A 22,611-nucleotide genomic window follows, 5' to 3' on the forward strand; every position below is an offset into this window, starting at 1 on the left:
CTTAAAAATGACATCCGGTATATCATGATTTCTCCTTCGGTTATTCCCTGTTTCCACCAATTGTAACAACATTTGGCCATCGAAATATTTAGGCCGCTTAAACAATGACCACGGAAACGATTGGATAAATATTGAAAGAAAAGAGTAAAACGAAAAAATAATTATTTACACGAATCAAACGTCGTAAAAATTTGCTTATTTAAATTATTTAAGACAGGATTGCTCGTTGAATTGCAATGATTTGTAAAAAAAAAAGACTACTAAATGGAGAATCTAATTTATAATTTAATGTTTCAGGAGAAAAAAATACGGACAGTTACTGGAATGAGCAGTTACGTGAGGTGGAAACAGATCTTTTTTTCTTGTTATATAAATTGTAAAAATTTTCTATAGAAAAAAAAAACTCAATTAAGTTATTCAACTGATTGCAAGAAAAAAAATTGCGCGAATCGGTGTAGAATTATTTGGAATCACCTTGCAGTTAGCATGCAAATTTTTGCCGCGTTTCGTGCTATTTGCAGTTTTTATGCTTTTATATTTCCATTCAATGGGACGCGTGCATCGTCGAAAAAAAAAGAATTTAATGACGTTCGTTGTTAAAATGATAGCACGACACGTGTAACATTGCGCATAGAACGTGCCATCAATGACACGTTGGTGTAAAAGAATTTAAAAAAATCGGCACAGAGTCAATTATTTAAAAATAGAGATTGGATTAATTCTATGTATCAAAACTGAAATACTATCACGGCAGAATGTCTAGTAATAAAAAAACGATTGTTAAAATATTTCACGATGGGTTCGAACAAAAGATTGATATTTAAAAAAACAAAAAACAAAAAAAAATAGAATTTTAATTCGATACACCATTATATTTCGAAAATATATTCTAACGAATTTAATACCTATTGAACCTGTAGATAACAAAATAAAATAGCTTATAAAACAGTGAAATCTATTCAACGAAACCTATCACACGCGATATATATATAAAAAAAAAAAAAAAAAAAACAAATCTCCTTTTTGTTTCATAAAATATTCTCATTCCGTATGCAATCATGCATATTTCCCCCCGATAAATAATGCACACTGAATACTGGCTGACAGATTTCAATTATTCTTCTCGCCTATTCTACTTTTTCAATTTTATGAAATACCATAATTCAAATCTCCAATTATATCTCCTTTCGTTTGTCCGTTTGTTATTAAAATTTTGAAATTTCGAAACAAAAGAAAATCATAATAATTACGCGAGAAATAATGACCGTTCAAAGGGAAGTTCAGAAATCCTGAAAAGCAGAGAGAAGAATCGTTATCGCGCGCAAATGCGCAACGAGCAGTCCACCTGTCCTCACCTGGCCTCCTCCTCGACGTGAATGGAACTTATAGCGGGACTTAACGTAGGCATTGTACGAAAAAAAAAAAAAGTGAAAGGCAAGGCCACTTGCCGGCAGAAGCTGAGCCCGGTGTGTAAAAGAGAAGGAGGAGTAAAAAGAGGGGAGGCAGCTTTGACATTGGCAATGACCAGTTTCAGTTACACGGTTGCCCCGCGTAATACTGGCGTCGACTTTTCCGCGAAAGAACGGATGAAACGAGGAAATTGCACGAGGAAATTCACGCGGCCAAACAGGTGGGACAATGGACGAATTTAGACAGCGACGAAGATAGGTATTGTCGATCGATCGCGTCGAAATCCTCCTCCCCTATATTATATCGGCATAATCTGATTCCACGTGATATATTTCGTGTATTTTGAGTATGACGTACGCGAATTTTGTTCAAATGTGCACGGTATATAATTTCGTAGTGTATTAAACGCGAGATGTTTGTCCAGTAAATGAGGATAAATTGTGAGTTTTTGAAGGAATTTCATTAAAAATTATCGCATCGAACGGTTTGATTGTAATTATGGAAGAAATAAAAGCAATATTATTTGAAGAGGAAAGAAAAGAAGAAGGTGGAAGATTGAAAATCTTGAAAAGAAATATGTTAATCTACGTGAAATATATATATAAAATAATTTTTTGCAACGATATGGAGTTATTATGCGAACTTATGAATAAAGTAAGTTTGTTTGTTTCTTTAATTGAAGCTCGGTTTGAATTTTCCCCTTCATAAATAATTCAAAATTGATCAATTTTCTCTAAGAAGTTCCTGCACTCTGCCTCTAAACTTTAGCTATAATGTTCCTTCGTAAGTAAGCAACTCCTGCCCGCCTATACTTCTCGAAAGCATATCGCGTAATATTAGGTTCATTATTTCCTGATCACTGAAAACATAATGAAATTTAAACGATCCATATTTCTCTGATATTAATTATCTAACACTCGGAACATTCCCTTGCGTACAATTTATCTTTTCAATTTACCTATCATCCACAATTTAATCTTTACGTCTCCTATGCACAATATTAATAAAACTAGAAACTTCGAAACTTCGAATCGATCAAGAATCAAAGAAAAAAAAAAAAAAGAAAATTGACGAAATAAAAAGGCCCGAACCACGAAGAGGTTAAAACGAGGGGGTGAATCATATTTCTATACGGTGATAAAAAAGAATCGTGGAAGTTGGGTGGCGAGCGTGGAATGAAATAAAAGCTGCGAAAATCGAGTTCGAGGACCACGCTGGCAAGTAGTTTGTTGAATCGATCGAAGTGAAAACTAGCCCCAAGCGAAAACATCCTGACGATTTTTGTCGCAGCAACAAGTTGGTGGGTGGGACCCGTTCGGCCTGGCTTCGAAGCCTGGCTGGATACGCATTATTGTAATATTCAGCGAGGTGAATTCAAAGCCGCCAAAGGAATCCCAGGAGGATTTAATGTAGATCAGTCCATTTAACTAAACGTGAAACGCGAAAGGTTAGCCGCCTCCGGTTATGAAACTCGTCTTTTTAAATGATATCGCGTGAAAAATTGGATCGATCGAGCGATAAAGATAATTTCGATCGAATAAAATATATTTTACTTCGGTATTGATTGGAATCGATCTCCTCTCGTGAAACTGAGGAGAGAAAATTAACTGGATCGAATGAAAAGAGAACTGGATCGTTTGTACGATCTTAATATCTTGGACTAGTTTAAAAATATAAAAAAAAAATAATCGCGTGTTTCAGTAATCATTTCTTTAATACAACATTTGAAATTTTTTTTCATAAAATAATAATTGTTGTATTTCAATTAAATCCAATATTTATGATCCTTCGCGTAGTTTAAAAAATGTTACTTTTTACGAATAGTTATTTTAACGTTATTTTTTTCGATTCTAATCCATAGTAATAAAAATAGAAAAATGTAAAAAAAGCACAAAGTAAAACAAAGTAAAACTGGGTAAATGTAAAAAATTGTATAATTTAACAATCTACAATCTAGAATTTGAAAAATACAGAAAAGTATTTTATAAAAATATACGTCTAATAAATTGTAGAAATAATTTTTCCATTAAAAGATGAATAATATTGTGGAATTAATCTTCAACTATCTTCAACGAAAAAAATGATATGATTTATTCAACGCAAACTTCTGTAATAGGAAATATTTTTCTTTTTTTATCTATCAATTATAAGCTATGTAATATAAAACGTGTGAAAATTAAGAAAAGAAGGAAGAAAAGACGTCCATTTGATAAGGGTAAGGGTAAGAAAGAGTCGAGTAGCTCTCGATTTTATATTGGTCAACCTCTTTTATTGCATCATTAATTAACAGAATGATGTGAGATGGTGCGTAAACCTTGCTATAAAGGTTAGCACATAGAGAGGACCCTAAAATAAAGTGATTCACTTCTAACTCGACAAAAAACCTGTTAGAGTTTCTATTGGCAATTTGATGATGATATAAAAAGAAATTAACTCCTTAGGTCCTAATAATAACACTTAACACGAAAATCCACGTAAATAATACGTGATCTGATTTCGATACGATTTCGATGTTACGATCATAGCAAAAGAAAATAATTTCTAAACCTAAAACATCCTCTATATAAATGAATCTTCTATTATTTAATAATAATTTAATATTTCGATTTATAAAATATTTTTAAGAAAAATCTTGCCAAATTCACAAGTACTCCGAATTAAAAATCGATTCAATATCGAAGTATTTATATATTTGGGAGAATTTTCATAGAAATATATTTCGAATTATAAATCGAAAGAGATATATTTCGGAATTAAAAACTTTCTTCATTTGGAGTTTTATACCATTGTATTTTATTTCGTTATTTTTCACGAAAAGAAATATGATACTATTAAATTCAATCATAACTATATCTAAAAAATTAATGCGCCATCTTCACAGGTCGTTAGATGACGTCAGAAATGTACACCATATTTAATTTTGTCAGCTTCGTTTCCAAGAATTCTTTCTACTATGAAATATATATATCGCGATATATATTATTACGATGGAATACTGTTTAAAGTTATAGAAGGTTACGAATATCAAAGAAAACAACAAAAACGAATCAACAAAAATATCTGTTATCGCCATCTGTTAACTACTTTATTTTTTGTCTACGCGCCAAAATGCTTCGATGTATTTCGTGATGAAAGTCGAAGGACATGACTCATTTGAACACATTCACTGCACGCCAAGGAGAACATTATACTCGAAACGCGTAATACATGTGAGATAAAAGGAGGAAAAATATCAAAATTCTTACCTGGGATAAGTCGGAGTCATCGCGAATCCTGGCGTCCATGGTTTGAGTGGCGATAATTTCGATTGCAAAGGCAATCAGGACAGCCGCGGTGAACAAACAATTGCTGATTGACGACATAGTTTCTCCGTGAAATGTTCACTGATTCGAACAAAGAATGTCACGATCGCACGAAATTCACCAATTCACTATTCGGAACAGTAGTTTTTTCAATAATACGGCACAGAGAAAAACGAAACGACGCGAAACTACGATCGAGGATCACGGTCGATGCGCGCTCTACTGCACAGCAACTTCGATAGGTCGAAAACGCGCAATAGCGACTAATTTCAAGAGTCAGCGACCTAATGGTCGCACGGTATGCGCACTACCGCCGCACGCGCGGTATTTGAAAAGGGGAAAACGGTTTTTTTTTTTCGTCAAGCACGAAACGGCGTAATAATAAACAGGGTTGGAGAACACGAAGAAACTGAACGACAAGATCGTTCGACGTCACGAGGAGAACTCTCGGACCGAGAATCAACGCACAAGACGAGTCAGGAGAGAAGCAAACGTACCGAATGACTCCACACTCTTTTCGTAGGACGTGTCAACGATACGGAGGATGGCGCGGAACTGCGCCCTCTCCATGCCTGGACCCCCGTAGCCCCCACCACACCACCGAAACGAGTCTTCGGTATACCGTACTGTCGTCTCCCCTCCGCCGCGTCCGACTTTCCCCCTCCCTTGCGCCACGCGTTACCCATAGCTCGCCGCGACACACATTAAACACACCCGTATCGCGATGAGACTCGTGAGTCGTAATGGTCGTTCAATTCTCTCTTTTGCAAGTGGTCTTCTGGTTAGAATTTATTCCAAGTCATAGTTTGGGTATAAATATTGGAAATAATATGGATTCGACGTTTGATAAATAACGTGTTTCGATGAGATTGATTGGAACGAATGAAGGGAACGATCGGAACGTGGAAAAAGTGATTTATCGAAAGAACGATTGGATGCTAACCTAAAAATATATTTCTAAATCGTAATTGAAATGACGAATGATTACAATGTTTTATAAATATTTGCTTCTCGTTCCAAGAAAAATTTATTTGAGTTTCACTGAAGGTATGCATTTACTGTAAATATGGATTTTTTTTTCTGTAAATAATCATACAGATCAGAAAGAAATTATATGATATGATGAGGTTAGTTGTAATAATTAAAGATTTTGTAAAACTTGTATTATGTTTCATAGGTGAAATATAATTTCATTGTTATTGCAAAAGAATAAATAAATGAAAGTAATGAAACACATAAAATACAATGTATTAAATGTTATTAATAAGTGAGGAATAATTAAATTGATTATTAACATATTTATTTATTTCAACTGTAATTTCATTGTAATTAAAAGGTAATTAAATTATTAAAATCATAAATCTGTTCATTAAATTATACAATTTTCAAAATTTATATGAAAAATAAATATAATCTTATCACAAAAGATATTAAATCAAGTTCTAAGAAAAATATATATATATATTTGTAAAATTCTCTTATTCAACAGAAATTGCTATCCTGATTCTATCCTGATTCTAAATTATACATCTAAGTAACACATCTTTTTAACATTCTTCAAATATATTTAATAATTTTTTTCCCCCTCAAATTTCTTGATCAATACATGTAAGTAACATTTCACATTGAAATACCAGAACTTTAGTCCAAAAAAGAAATCATATACTATCAATTTCAGGATACAAATTGTCACAATTTACATTCCACCCAAGAAAGTCTGGTCTGTTCGAAAGGACAGAAATCTTTTTCTTAAGGCCAGGGCTACTCCCAGTCGGAGGCATGATCGTCGCGCGTGACGTCATCCACCCTCTCCTTGACCAACTACTACGAGATCCCCGACTGTATCTCAACAGAGACAGAAAGATGTCACGTCTACAGGCTTTTCTCGTTCTCTACGAGTGTTCTTTCAAGAAGCCGCGCGTGTCTTCCCTTCTCTCTGCTTCGTCTGCGAATCTATGCTACTCGAAGCTGTTAGCCAAAAGCACAAAGTCACGCTATATGAAAAAGACTCGGTTCTTCCATCCTGCTACATTCTTTTTTCGCCCGGACTTATATATATATATATATCAGCTTGGAAAAAAATCCACCTCTGTTCGGGGACGGAGAACAATAACGTTGCGCACAATGCGCCAATTTACCTCCGTGCCAAGTGGCAACCGTCTATCCGACTCGAGCAACGAGAAACGACGAATTATCGTCGTTCAAAGAAGGACCAGAGACCGACCAAAGTGTACTGTGAACGTACAGTTAAGTACCCTTAGTGATTGCCATTAATTAATTCCGGCTTTACAGCCTCCGACCTTCTTCCGTCTTAGCTCCGCCCTTAATACATTCACTCATAGTCGTGACTTCCGTCATTAATAATCTAAACGGAGTCTAATCTTTAGAAATTGCTCTTTAATATAAAATACCCGGGAAAATTTGCTCTACACGATAATTTTGGCGGATAGTAGATGGGTAGAAATTTTCATTTTCAGTCGGTTGTACGGATGTCTTGTCTAGATAGATGGAAACACCGCATAATTGTAAATTCGTTCTCAAGTTCAACGATCCAAAGAGGTATCAAGAGCATCCTGGTGGACTTAGACCGATTCTCCTAAGACAATGAGGATTAAGGAGGATCCCGATCGCGAATATAAACGCAATGGGCTTGCGGAACTTCCCTATCGTTCGCCTGTTCGCCTCCAATTGTACACCCAGAGTATTGCTAAGTTTGTCCCAATCCCTTAGGTAATTAGTAGCCTAGATACACCTGTTTGACCCCACCGACGAACCAATTTCGGTTACTTGAGCAACTACTCCGCTCTAAGCTTTCGCCGCCATCATCATTGGGACAAAAATCTTTGGGACAAAAATTCTAAGGTAAAAATATTTTTCAATATCAAATTGATAGATGTGCATCGAAAGACAAAATAATTCTACGATATTAACATTTCTTATTGTGGAATATCAATGTAATTCTAATTCTAACACTTGTCATAGAATTTCGTATTTATATAAGAATATTCAAAAGTTCTGATACGGAGGGACGGAATAATCCTAGAATTTCCCATGAATCCAACGTTCCATACGAATGATTTCTATGAGCAGGTTTGCTACGCCCGTTCTAAAACAAAAATAGATAATCCGCGGGTGTGATCGAACGGTAACCATCGATCATGCGATATTCCACACTCGATTGAACAACACTACGCAGCCTTTTCGAACACGATACTCATCACTGTATTGGCACTGTAAAGCATTCGCGTGTGACGTTAATTTAACTTAATTCTCGTTAAATTCTAGGAGGCAATTTTTGGGGGTTCAATAGATGTGAAAATGATCGACACGTTTTCATCCCGATGGATCTTCTTCCGAACGTTAAAACGTCGTAAAAATGGAGAAGGCACTCTGTGTGGGATCGCGTTGAAATTATCGAGCGGCTCGCGATTCCGCGAGAATTACGGTTCGAAACTTTATATCGCGTGAGAATAAAGCGGACCACGTGGACGGTTTAATGAAACGTTTTATCGAGTTTAACTTTAACTTTCTCTTTGCTCCAATAGTGGGAGATTAGTCTTTTCGTGGCCTTGTGAAATCTAATTTTTTTTAATAGAATTTCCACTTTTTACGCGAGCATTCGATGGTATCAACAGATAGGAGAAGGAAAGTTTCTATAGATTAAATATTTTGTACATTTCCTTCTCTTCTCTTTTCTTTTTTTTCTTTTTTCAACGAATATGGAGAGGATGAAATTTATTAAAAATTCTTCTCTTCGTAATGTTTTTTCTTTTTTTTTTAATACATTTGGCACAAGTGCAATTTTTCTAAATTTTTGAAATCGAGAATTTTAAGAAAGATCGAGATGAAAGAAAAAAAAAATTGAAATTCTGCGTTAAAACGATCTCGATAACAAGTTTAAATATTATCAAATTATTTCTTCGAAATTATTACAGAGCTGTAAAAATGTATTAAAGCAAAAAGGATCGAACTTTTCAATCGAATCGAAAAATCAAAGGAAAATTTCTCTATGAAACGTGAATGGAGATTATCGCTTTTTAAAATATCATTATATCCATTTGATGACAGAAATTTTTCTATTTCGTTATATATTTAGATGATAAAGAAAAAAAAAATGGATTAAAGCGAAATGCATTCAATTTCCATAAAATTTATCCCGTAATCTAACCAGCGACACCAATTTAACTTTTTCAGTAACTCACTTATACCAATCATCCCCGATGATAATTTTCAAAATTATCCCTTTAAAATACAGTATTTATATCGCACCGATTTTCACCGCAATTTCCACTTCAAACGGTCCACACTCGCTATTAACTATTCCACATTAATAAAATACTTAAATCAAACTATTTGAATCTAACGAGGCATGAATTTAACTTTAAAACAGAAGAAGCAATGATAATTTATTTAAAAAAAACCATAAACATTTTATAGAAATTCAACAATTCAATCACGTGCAACCTCATCTCCCCGAAAATTCTATTCATTTCATCGTAAACGTTTCACGAAAAATGTTCGTTAAGGAATTGAGACGTCTCTCTCTGCGAAATTATTCGAGAGATTCGTCGCCCAGCGATGAAGACGGGAGAGAAGGAAATGCTTGGTCGATTTTCCGCGTGTGACGAAGGGGAATCCAAGGAATGCAAGGACATATCCCAACGAGGAGAAGGAGGAGGAGGAGGAGGCTACGTTTCCTTTCCCTCGATTTTCAGAAGCGAGCCTGGTCGAGAAAAGGTAAGATACACGGCTTGACACACTTTAACCATTTCTGCGGCGAGAAACACCGTGGCGGAAACACCTTTGGGAGGAGCTGGTTGTGCAAGATGCGGGGAGTCCAAGTTTGCCAGCGTCTACTTCCGGCAAGGAAGAAGAACGCGCCTGGACTATGCTGGGCTGGGCATAGACGCAGCTCCGTTTCTACATCGAGAGAACGTATTTGTAAACATACATCCTACCCACGAGGCTCGAGCAGCCTCGTCGTCGTCGTGTCGCTGTAAATCCCTGTACATTAATATTAATGCGTCTTCGGCATGTACGACATACTCGTGCCCCCTACACTCTCAGCTGGTTCTCCGCATCGCAGAAAGCGCAGAGAGTTCAACAGAGTTTACGGCACCGCAACCGTGAACAACCTCCTCGCAATATCTGTGTCCCGTCTCTCCATTTTCCCTTTCCGCGCGACCGTTCCTTCTGTGTCGCCTCCCCCACCTCGTCCGGATAAAATAAGACCATTCTTTTTAATTAGCTTCTTCTTTTTTTTCTTCTTCTTCTTCTTTTTTCAGACGCGGGTTATAGGAAGATTTAGAGATTTAGTGGTTAAGGAATAATTATCGCGGAAAGGAAGATTGTAATTTAAATTCTTTAGATTTGGCTTTGTCTCTTGTTTCTTTTGTTTGATGGACAAGGATTTTATAAGGATATTCGTAAAATTAATATTAAAAATATATATATTCATTTTTGTATCGCAGTTATAAATATTCTGATGTTTACAAAATTCTTTACGTTTTGATATTTTTATAGTATTATACAGCAGCTACATATATTATTGAAAAAAAAAACAACAAATATTCGAAAAATTGTAGAATGTATTAATTTAGTTGGAAATATAGTAGAGAAAAGAATAATCGATATAGATCGCAAATGATAGATCTTGCTGTATCTAGTTTCAATCGACCAGAGAAAGAGAGAGAGAGAGAATTTGATGAAATACAAAAAAAAAAAAGGCTATTGTCAAATCAAACGAGAGTGGAAACTGACCTGTGATAGTCAAAATCCTGCGAGGCAGAGGAAATATGACGGATGCGTTAGTTTTGGGGGCAGAACAATTAAACTGGTTGAACGAATGAATGGATAGAATCAATGAATGTACGGGTAATTTATTTTATTCCAATTTATAAACTTCTTTCTCCACGCTATCCGGATCAATATTTTTAATCTTCCGTTGAAAACTGATCAAACGTTCAATTCCACGATCCATCTAATCTGGATTCATTCATTCCCCTCCCAAATATTAAAAAATACTTTCGTGGATGCTCATTTACAATCTCCTCGACAACAATCTTACAAATCTGCAAAAAGTCGTATTTTTCAACCCGTAAAATGACGATATTTCTCAATGTTTCTCCCTACATATGGAGCATGAATTTTCATAATCCCATAATATTCCCTTGAAAATAAGAACTCGACTCAACATCCATTTTAAAAGAGATCTTGTATCTCGAATCATCTTACATCCTCTTAAACTCGTCACGACGATTCGACAGATTAAGAGAACCGTCTCACCCTCGTTCGATAAATAATATAATCCCACAATATTCCCTTGAAAATAAGAACTTGACTCATTTTAAAAGAAATCTTGTATCTCGAATCATCTTACATCCTCTTAAACTCGTCACGACGATTCAACAGATTAAGAGAACCGCCTCACCTATGATTCGATAAATAATAAAAATAATTTGTCCACCTTGAAAGCTTCCCCTCGATCGATCGATTGCATCAAGGATCCAACCATATTCGCCATATTGTAGAGGGTGTCGTGTCGAAAGAGGGACGGCATCCACCCACGACACGTATCCAGGCAGCACGTTATTAAGAGGGCTAACCGTATTCAGTTGGCGAGGCGTGCGTTACACGCACATATGCCGGCAGGTGTATGCGGGGCGTATGTGGGGCAACGTCGACGATGCTCGACGACGGCTGAGCTTCGTTCAGGATGGCTCGTTACGCAAGCCGAACTGCCACGCGGAAGCGGTATCAAGGAAGGAAGGGGGGGGGGGTAGTGCTGTAGCAACAAGATGTTATCACAATTGCACAGGCGGAAACAAGCGACGCTTGTAAGCCGCGTAAGGAATGTTCGGATTAGTTCTCTCGGTCCCGAGTTAAACCCGGCCGTCGTTTTCTCAAATGCGTTCTGAACGTCGCTTGTTAGAAACGAGTATATATATATATATATATATAACGTATAATTCACGCGAATTAATACATCGGACGTAACGTCTCGTCGAATTAACGCGTACTAAGAGTAAGAGGCGAGGTTTAACGCGCGTGTAAAGATTACCTGTCGTCGAAGGCGTCGACACGCGGAACGCTCGTCGACAGAAAGACGTGTATGGCGGTGGAGCAACACACGAGTTTCATAAGGGCGCAAAGATGTTGGACATTGAAGAAATTTCGTGTAGGAAAAGGAATAATGCTTCTTGCGTCGTGATGGTGGAAAAGTTTCGTGTTTGGAAGGGGAGGGATGGTTTTTGGATGAAGTTTGTTTTAAAGTTGACGCGAGGATTGGAATTCTGGAAGATGTTTTTGTTCGGTGGAGGAAGTTAAGATGTTGGTTAATTTTATTACTGATTATTGTTGAATGATTTAAATTTATAGAAGGATATTTGTTAGATTGATAATACAAATTTTTTTTTTCAGGGAGGAACGTTAATGTAGGAATGTTTGAAAGTGTTTGAACTCTTTTTTTTAATATTATTGAACTTTAAAATATTAAAGTTCAGGGAATTGATTATGTTCAACAGTGGGATAATGTTATAGCGTTGAATTTGTAAATTTTTCTGAAGAAAATTTATAAAAGAAGTAGAGAAGGTTGTATAAAAGAAGATGTAATATATTATGATATAATTTTTGATCTGAAGTGATATTCATCACTTCAGAACTTTGAGAAATTTCAATTTTAGGAATAACTTTTCATACGACGCGTTATATGATAAGAAAATATTATCGTACTTGTACACAAGTAAATTTAAAGTTGTTGAGCATCCAATTTCTTCGTATCAAATAACCATATTTATAGCTAGGAAAATTAAATAAAATCTTGTTAGTTTAATATATATATATTTACTTTAAAATTTGTTATCTCATAATTAATTTGATGCAACTCACGTACAATTAATTATTCCAATTAAAAATAAAAATTTTCTTCCACCAGAATATTGAATATAACGTCAAATCCCGATTCTTGTAATATTTGAAATGATTTGTTGAACGCATATTGTACTTTATGAAGGGAATAATTGGAAGTTGAAGTAATATCTTAGAATTTATTTCTCCATCGATTTCCAACCGCGTAAAGTAAAGAGAATTTATAGTGCTAAATTTAAAAAGGAGGAAATCGAATAATTATATACACTCAGAATTCGTAATAATAGAATTAATATAATCAGGATCAGCGTACAAATTGGAACACGTAAAATATAAAAAATATAAAGGAGAATATTTAATGGATAAATTGAACATCCCCAAGAATATAAATATCATCACGCTCGAATCGATCGATCCATTCAACTTTAAATTACAAAATAAAACTGAAAGAAAAAAAGAAGAAAGGAAGAATATACTAAATTTTTATCCCCTCCCCAAAAAAAGAACTTAATCCAATTTCTAAAACAAGATTCCCATCTCAACATGAAAAACAAAAAAAAAAAGACGAGAATCGAAAGAAGCAATGATCCAAGACGTTATTTGTCCCGTAACCAATCATCTTCGCGTGACTTCATCCCCGCAGTCTTGAGCAACGTAATCGTATTAAGGAATCTTGGCGCGGAGTGATGCTGCAACCGCGTAATACTGCAAGCTAATTTTCCGCTTGTAAAATAACCGGGCTCCGGGTATCGTAATTAATAACCCGTAAGATGATTTACGGACTTTGCGTCTAATAAACCGCGCGTTACATCGTGGCCCACGCTTTATTTCATAGAGGTGGCTGCCTCGAAACTTTTTCGCGAGAATTCGAACGTCGTACATCATCGCGTTCCTTCCTCCTTTCGAAGGAGTCGAGGCTTCTTCTTCCAGGGAGTGACGGTTTTTCGAAAAACGCGAGTCGGTTTATTTTTTAATCCACGTATCCCGCGATCGATCCACTTTTTAAAATCGAATGTTTCATATTTGAAGACTGGACCGGTGAAAAATGGAAAGGAACGTACGTGGAAATGAAATTTTTAAGCAAAGTTCATTTATTTATTTATTTTATTTTATTCAAGTTATAATAATAATCGAGATGCGTGGGAAAATTGCTTTTATTCTTCAACAGAATTCCGCGATGCTATAATTAAATTCAGATTCAAATAAAAATATGTACAATTTCCATTCTCTCGAGAGTGAACAAATTTAAACGATCTCCTTGAATCCAGCCCAGCCAGATTAATTAATCGGGGGAAGGCCAATTTCTTACGATCCCTTCAATTGCAAACTGGCGCGAGGTGAGAAAGCGTGAAAGCCGGGATATGAAATTTTCCCACACGAGATTTTCCACGGGATCGGCGGGAAAATTCGTTTGTAAGGGGCCGAGACGAGGCTCGTTGAAATTAATTGGCTTTGACTCGGGTTATTAATTAACCCATCCCCGCGATAGCCAATTGTACCCGATGTGTCATAACCCAGAAATGGGAGTGGGGCAAACCGCGGGCAAACTTTCACGAGCTCGAGGATCGATATCTCGTAGCGGTGGCTGCGAATTATGCTTCCCTCGTAAATCAATATCCGTCGTTGCAAACTTGGCCGTGTTTCGTATTAAAGAATACGTGGAGGAGGGGAGGGAGAGGTATAATGCTTATGTACCATCGTTCTCGTTAATCGTTTAACGAATATAGATATAATTCGATAATTCACAGGGGGGGAAATTAATATTTCAAGTTTGTACTTCGGGATTTATAACTTTCGCCAATTTGCAAAAGTTGGATGAGATTCGAGTTTGAAGTCGAAATTAGATTTAGGGGTGGGGGAGATTCTTCGAAGGATATGTGACGTTACGAATAATCTCTTCTACTGAGAGGGATGAATCGAATGGATGGTATAATACTCGTAAATCGTACGACTGTGATTTAATGCAATTAAATATTTATCAGAGTGTTATTAATATTCGGTGTAGAATAGTTTCCGTTCTGTCGTTTTAAATTTCCCTTTTTTTTCCCTTTTCCAACTCGTTTTCCGACGTACAATTTTACGTGATTCGATGATTACGAAGTAACAAACGATCCTAATTTTTTAATTCCACGATAAATAAGGATTTCGAGATACGGTGAAAGGATTAATTACCGACATGAAATAAAATATATTCGAAATCTTTTGCCACGAATGGAATTAAAAATGTACTCTACCAGGATATTTTTACAAGTAATCTCAAAGTTGATCTCCTTGACTCCTTCTGAGAGCATATATCTGAAAAAAAAAAGGTCAAATTGACTTGGCCAACGTTGGGTAGTCCTCGTTTACGAGCGTTTCTCTTATTATAAGATGACACGGGGATTGGGGACAGGGTTAGAGCGGTCGGGAAAGGGGGTTAGCGTTTGACAAATGCGTGAATCGCGTGCGGCGCCCGTGTAAATCGAAACCTCGATGCAAGAAAGGGCACAAGTGGCGCGGAAATCGCGTATCACGGAGGGGGGCGAAACTCTGCTCTACGGTTTAACAACCACGATCCACGAGGTGCCTCCGCCTCCCATTCTCATTTCCCCCGATTCTTTACCGTGCGATTAAGTCGTCCGCTCCTTTTTGCCGACAGTTTCCCTTACCCGCGACATCGGGGAATTTTTCCTTTGTTACGCGCCCGTAATGTATCTGGCTGTTAAGGGAACAAAAAGCAAACGAGATCCTTCGCCATATCTAAACCATTTCCGGGTTGTGTATATATATATCGGATATAAATGAAACTGTCATTTTTGTTTTTTTTTTCTTTCCTTCTCTAATATTCTCTCTTATTTACTGATTTTGTACGTAGCTATATGTTCGTTTTATTTATATAAAGTGTACAAGAGTATCTTAAATTGATTTACTTGGATTATGTTTGGAACATTATTGACGAAGATAGATAAATTATAAAAATATATATATATATTTGAAGGTTGAAGTTAATAAAGCTGCGTGATCGAAAAGTTTAGAATATAATTGATTAAAATAACGAGGGAGCGGTACAGTGCATTTTATTCGTTCCTGTTTAAAACGTGTTCCTGACGCGCGATGCATAATGTTTAACAATTACATGCATTCTTTAAACAAATATAACGTCCAATATGCTAAATCGTTCGTTTATTGTTCGTACTTCGAGAAAGAATCTCTGGGAATAACGACGTAATGCATGCATAAAATAGCAAACGAAAGTCCGTTGATTTAAATTCATTTGTCCATGGCGAATGTACGAAGTCTATTGAATTTTCACATGCCACTTACGATAAAAGCGCCGATAAAAGCTTCCAATAAACTGGTTTAAGCCTTGAATCCTGATTAATTTTTTCCCCTCTACCCGCGCTTCGTCGTCTCGTGATTAAGATTTATCGGATTCCAGGTGGATCCTTCTTAACATATTTTTCAAATTGTTACCTCACCTTTACTATTCAACGCACCAACAATTTTTAATCTTATATTCTTATAATTAAAATTATTGGAAAAAAAGAGAAGGAAGGAATAATGGTATTTTCGAAAAACTCTTTCGTTCTCCAATTCTAATAATAATAATAATAATAATCTTTTTCTTTTCTCGAAAAGGAAGAACTCTAATGTTTTTTTATCAAACATTCATTATTATCATCAATCGTATAATTATATTATAATAAATTTATCCCATGATATTCCCTTTTACTGAGCTCAGGTTGAAGTTTATTCGCGTAAGAATATACACGCGTATAAGCGGAAATAGTTATTGTACATCCATGAATGCCTCGCCGCAATTTCAATTCGAAAGTTTCGTTCAGTTTCCAGAAACCAAGAAGACCGAACGTTCCTCCCCTTCTTCCTTCCTTTCTCCGGTCGAGGGGGAGGGGGGCTAACGTAAATAAATGAATTATTCAGAATACTAGGTTTGATTATGGCGGTGTAATTATTGAAACGCGGCATTGTGCCGTATAATACACCTGTTACGCGTACTTATTAACTGAATTGCCAGCCAATTTCATATTCCACTCTTATTCGAACTAATACAGTTTATCACCGTCTCAATTATATCGGCGAACTTTAAAACGGTTTTACGGTTCCACGGTTGTGACGGAGAGACTTAAGGAACAAGCGAAATCTTTATCTTTCTCATCATTTTTCCATTATTATTAAAAAAAACGAATTTTCCCCTGTGAAAATGTGAACAAGGAGCAAGGAAACAACTCTCTTGCGTTAAATTAACGTTGTTGCTTGAAATTGAATCAAGATGAAAAATTATTTTGCTTGATAATAAAGAAAGGAAAAAGAAAATGGATAATGTTAATCCTATTTAATGTTAATCCCCTACAAATTTATAAAATTCGTAAAATCGTTGAGAAGAGAATGTCTATAATTTTTATCCATTGATTCAGATCAGAAGAATAGAAATGTAGAAATATATTTAATCATATTTTATTTTATATAATTGAAATATTGGTTTAATTTGAAATTGGCAGGTAATGGTTAATAAGTAAGACACATATGCGAAGAAGTACTTTTGGAGGATCGCGCTTTGTCTCGATCGTTCCGTCCTGATTCGCAAGAAATTTATTGTATCGGGAACAATAGATCGTTTTAAGGTGTAGATCGTCGACTTTTCCGCGGTTTCGTATAACGATCGCTCGTTAGCCAGGCTAATTACTCGGCTAGTGGGCGTTGGACTGTGAAAGTTCGTTAGTTAGTACTACAGGTTAGTGCCCAAAGGGAGGTGGCATTCGTCCCACTCTCTCTCCCTCTCTCTTCAACTTACTTACGCCCTCCCTCTTCGCAGTTTCACCACCACCACCACCGCTTCTTCCTTCCATTCTGATTGCTGACTTACGAAAACCGCAGGTGTCGCACTTTGCTGGACGAGTTCAAATAGCCGGAGTGCCGAGTTCGGCTTAAATTCGTCCAGATTCCGTGGCCGAAACGCGTGGCGAAAACGTCTCAGCACAAATTCCGGATCTTTCGTTTACCTTGTTACAAACAGGTAATTTTTTCCTTTCCATTTTGCAAAAGTAATATTTTAGAATGAAGTTACTTTCTGGATATTATTCTTGATTTGGGATTTTCTTTAATTTTATCTTATAAAAAATATCCTCGAGAATTTTAACAGATATGTTTGGTATATTAATTTTAAAGATTAACATCATTACGATTTATCAATTGATCTAGAAAATCATTCAGTGTATCATAGCTATAATATATGCAATTCAAGGATACAGAAAAATAAAGATTGACTGGTTCCAAACAACTTTTCTTAAGAGATTAATCAAAGAGGAGCTTCAAGTTAATAAATATTATGGGTTATCTTAGTTATAAAATTTATTTGTTGAAATCAATAAGTATTCGATTTCAAAATCCATAGAAAGAGATTCAATAATAGTCACGGTTTCACAAGTGCAACAGCAATGGTATTAGTCAAGATGTGTAGGAGGTCGCAAAGAGGGTCAGAATGTATCAGTATATACACCATCTTCGAGTTTCAGTCGTGGTTTGATGCTTTTGTTCGAGGCAACACATGGAAATACAAATGTATAAGGGGAAAAGTGGATTATTTCAAGAAGTGACGTGTATCTAATTCATCTTTGTTTCAGATAACGTGGTGGAAAAATATTTCAACAATATCCAGCGAAGTTGTCATGGAAACGTTCATTTCTAAACGAGATAAAAAGTAAGAATCGATCGAAAGTTTTGGAAAATCGTTATCATATTATTTTTTATTAAATCCAGAATTTTATTCACAAAAAATTATGATTTTTATTAAAAATTCTTTCTTTCGCGTTTCGTTGCAATTTAGATTTTCTTTTTCGTTAATTTTCGAATAGGAGGATATTTAGCCTTCGTTTAATTTTAAATATGACAAAATGGAAATGATTTTCGTAAAATTTCTTAATATTATTTACTGAAATATACTTTAAATGAATGTAAAATATAAAGGACAATTATTAAAAAGTCAAATTACCATATCGAGCAATTCCCATAACAATTATTGATACATTAATTTGAAAAATTGCAATTGAATCATGAACAAATAAAATTCCAATTATAAAGAGTTACATTCAGCTTCCAATTATTTTTATTGGAAAATTCGTATTCGTTGTACACACACACATATATATTCTTTTTATAATTATTAACATTATTGGGCATCTTTTGTCCCAAACTTTCAAAACGAAAGTCGATGAAAAATGATCGAGATCGGGGAGATTTGCAAGCGAGAAGAGAATTTGTTTTCGTTCTCGAAAATTTATTAACGAGAGATCGGCATGGAACACCATCGAGATAATTGAACTTTGCCGTTGTTTCCAGGTTACAAACTTAAAATGTTAATTAGCGATCGAGATATAAATAATTCAACGTTGCACTCTATTGAAAATACGGGGAATAACGATAGCTATATGCCATCATTTAATTAGCAACTTTTAACGTTCACTATGGGACACGTCGTAATTGTTACCTCAAGAGAATTGATACTGCGCCGATTTGCGTTTATCTGCGAGAAGAGAGAAAGCTGGAAACTTTTCTCCCTACTAACTTTTTATTAATTCGATAATTATTATCAAGTTTGATTTATTGAAAGTGGTTTAATTTTTTTCAAATTATAGAAGAATTTTATTTGTACACAGAAGATTATGAAGATGTAGAGAACAACGCTTTTGTTTACTTTCAATCACAGTACTTGAAATCGAATGTTGCACGATTTGAATTATTATTAAATATAGCTCGCCAATATTTATAATGTTCTGTTAATGAAAATGTAATAATATCGTAGAGAACAAGTTAACAAGATTTTCAAATATTTTTTTCTCTTCCTCTGAAAATTTCTTAGGGGTTGTTTTCCATTCATTGTGAATTATTGTTAATTCGATGGTAGATTTCGAATTTTTTATTTGACGTTCTCTGTACGTATAGAAATAAGATGAAAAGGAATGAAAATTGACGGCGAAAAATTTAATTAAAACGCAAACTAAAAATATTTAACCAAGGCGATAACCTTAATTAAACAAACAAGCATTGAGAATCGTTTATTATTTTGCAAATATAATTTTAACAAAGGAATTCCGTTTAAATAGATAGAAAAGAAAGAGTCCGGTCCTCTCTTAGGAATATTTGCAAAAATGTACATCAGCTGTACATTCGTTGAGAAAATATTCTCCTCCTCCTCCTCCTCCTCCTTCTCCTCCTCTGCCCCGTAAATTCATTTCAACCGTCTTTGATCCTAAAGAATTGAATCGGACTTCAAATGCAGCGGCAGAAAATCCTCCCTCCTCCCCCTCCCCCTCCTTCTTTTTCCCTCCATCTCTGTTTGTTCGCCCCATCAGCTGGATGAATTTGACAAATGTCCTTTGCAATCTGTAAAGACTGTAGAAAAGAACATCCGCCCTTTGAGACTTTTAACCAACTTGCCGGAGTGTCAGACCCTTTTCCTCTCGTTGATTCAACTCGAAATGGAGGTTTCGCGTTATAATGCGAAAGTTGTACTCCGCCGTCCCTCTTTTTTCCTTTCCAGTTTCAAGGAATCGTGAAAACGTTTCTGGATATCTTCTTCGTATCCTCCGATTCGTTACTCTTTCTTTCGACTTTCTTTCTTCGAATGATTTTTGTCCTCTTTCCGTTCGAAAATTTAAATATTTAATATTTCTGCTTTGTGTATATATATTTTCTATTAGAATTGTCGTGAAATGATAATTATAAATAATTTTCAAAATTTCAAGTTAGATATCTCACGATTCGTGTAATTTTTTTTTATAATTATAAAATAAAGAACGATAACAACTTTCGTTTGATTATTTGAATTTTCTAAAATGGGGCAACGATTAAAAATTTTCTTGATGTTTGAATTTATTATACAGCATTAAATGGAGGGTGGTTGTTAAATAAATGAGTCAAGAAATTTGAATAATCGATATAGGACGAATGACAAGTATAACGATAAATTTAATATGCAGATTCGATGACGCCCCCTCTTTTTTGAATATTTATTCTTATTAAATTAATTGGGAAAATAATTACCATCGCGATTCATTATTATATCATCGATCGATATTTAATAAACAAAATTCGATAAACAAAATTGGCTCGAGTTTTAGATTAAATTTTTAAAATTAATTATCAATAATTATAATAAATATATAATATAATAGTATTAGCGATATATGAATTGTCCAATTCGTTATTAATTTTTTCAAGTAAAATTTTAAATCGAATTTCGTTTATTCGATAATTAATTCATCGTTAATTGATTAAAAATTTTTCATTCAACGTTGTCACAGAATCTTAAAAATCTATCTGTTATTATTATTTTAATCAAGATCATTGTTTGCAATCATACCTTTTTCAACATATAATATTGCATTCCTTTTAAATATCTCGGGTAATTTTTATGGGTAAGGAATAAGGAAATTTATTTTATCGCGAAATTCTTTTACGAAGATGAAAAAAAAAAAAAATCTATGGGAGCATACTTTAAGGGATCTTGCAAGCATTCTTGTGCCATTTTATTAATATCCGCAAGGTGAAAAACGGAAAGGCGAGGAAAACTTGCGGTCTTTAACTCGCGCAAGTTGTTAACGCTAAAATTGGGGAATTTGGGGAAGAATTTTCGATGGAACTCGTGGAATTTTGAAATAAGGGGCGTGAGACCGTATTGCTTTATCCAGACACTCGTTTCATCGTTCAACTTCATAACAGAAAACGCGGTTAAACTCGAGGCAAAACATTCATAAGAGTAATGATTCATTCGTGAACGTGATTTCTTCCCCTCCACAGGATATTTTCCTGGAGAACAAACGATTTTTCGTCGCATTTATTCGTCACGACACTTGTTTCAATTCAGAAAATAATTTTCCACACTGAAAATTTATCTTTCTCGATAATGTCACGAATGAGATAATCATCCTCGTCTCTCCTATTTTTCTCGAATGTTTCACTTTTACAACAATTTCTTCGATCGAGAATCGATTCGAAAAGAGAGAGAACAACAATTTGAAAAGAAACAAAATAATGATCGTTCGAATAATTTATAAAAATTACCAATAAAGAAACTATATAATCCCCTAAAGCGACGGTATAAAGTAACACAATTAACCAATTCACTTCGATCCGTGGTTTTTCCTGTCAATTTTTTGTTTTTTTTCTTTTCGTTACTCGACACACGATCCGGTCGATCACCGCAAACTCAGCCGAGAATTTATAGGGTATTATGTTGTAGCACAGGGTTGGACACGATTTTCGCAATATTCCGCGATACGATAAATCACGGCCAAGATGAAATTGACGCTAAGTGATCGTCGTTGATCAATACCGGTGTACTCCTCTTTCCCTGGGATTTTTCTCCCTTAAGGGCCTCGTGTCGAGTGGCTGTCGCGGGATCGATGGAGGACGATTTATATTCCAGGCCGGTGATATACGTTAAACAAAAGAGGATATCGAAACAACCAGGCTTCCTTCTTACGCTCGGTTATTTGCCTCGTTCCGAGTTAAAAGGATATCCTGGTCGGTGTCAGGCCAAATGGACAAACTGCGAATTTTAATGCAATCGAAAGGGGTTATTTTCTTTTTTTTTCTTTTTCTTTTTCCTCGCTTTTCAAACATTTCGTCGAGACGAAATCTTTCGGATCGTGCATCATCGAATTTTCGACACGATGACCAAAGAGTTATCATATCAATCAGATAATTTGAAATCTGAACAATTTGAAAGAAAATGTAAATTTTATTTATTTCTTCGATTTATTTCTAAAAGAGAAAGCGGACTATTTATCTAAAGAACGATAGTAATTATCGAGATATTATCCCTAGTGGGATTCATTGGATAATGATGATTGCCAGAATCGTCAAATCGTTTCCAAGAGTTCGAAATGGAGTTCAGTCACGAAGCAACGATCATCGACCTTCTTTAAACTCCTCTAAAGAAAGGATCTATCTTATGAAAAATTATACATCGTCGCGATATTTAGCTTGATTTCGATATCGAAGCTAAGATTTCGTCCACGTGGGCCCCCTGTAA

General features: G+C 35.3%; 2 protein-coding genes across 9 annotated transcripts in view; both read right to left on the bottom strand.

Moving 5' to 3' along the window:
• The window catches only part of LOC411344 (fasciclin-1), a 295,001-nt gene extending 289,741 nt beyond the window's left edge, over positions 1-5,260 (bottom strand). For 3 of the 7 annotated variants that reach the window (XM_026442646.1, XM_026442644.1, XM_026442643.1), the window contains exon 1: positions 4,656-5,259. In XM_026442646.1, coding sequence (XP_026298431.1) covers positions 4,656-4,772 — 117 coding nt within the window. In that variant the 5' untranslated portion in view covers positions 4,773-5,259. Of the gene's footprint in view, positions 1-4,655 lie in introns of all 7 variants that reach the window. The other 4 variants (XM_026442647.1, XM_026442648.1, XM_026442645.1 and 1 more) reach the window with 3 other exon arrangements.
• Positions 1-22,611, bottom strand: part of LOC409024 (tropomodulin) — a 223,300-nt gene that overhangs the window by 60,080 nt on the left and 140,609 nt on the right. The window lies entirely within an intron of this gene.

This window comes from Apis mellifera, linkage group LG9, assembly GCF_003254395.2.
Source record: "Apis mellifera strain DH4 linkage group LG9, Amel_HAv3.1, whole genome shotgun sequence".
Classification (NCBI taxonomy): domain Eukaryota; kingdom Metazoa; phylum Arthropoda; class Insecta; order Hymenoptera; family Apidae; genus Apis; species Apis mellifera.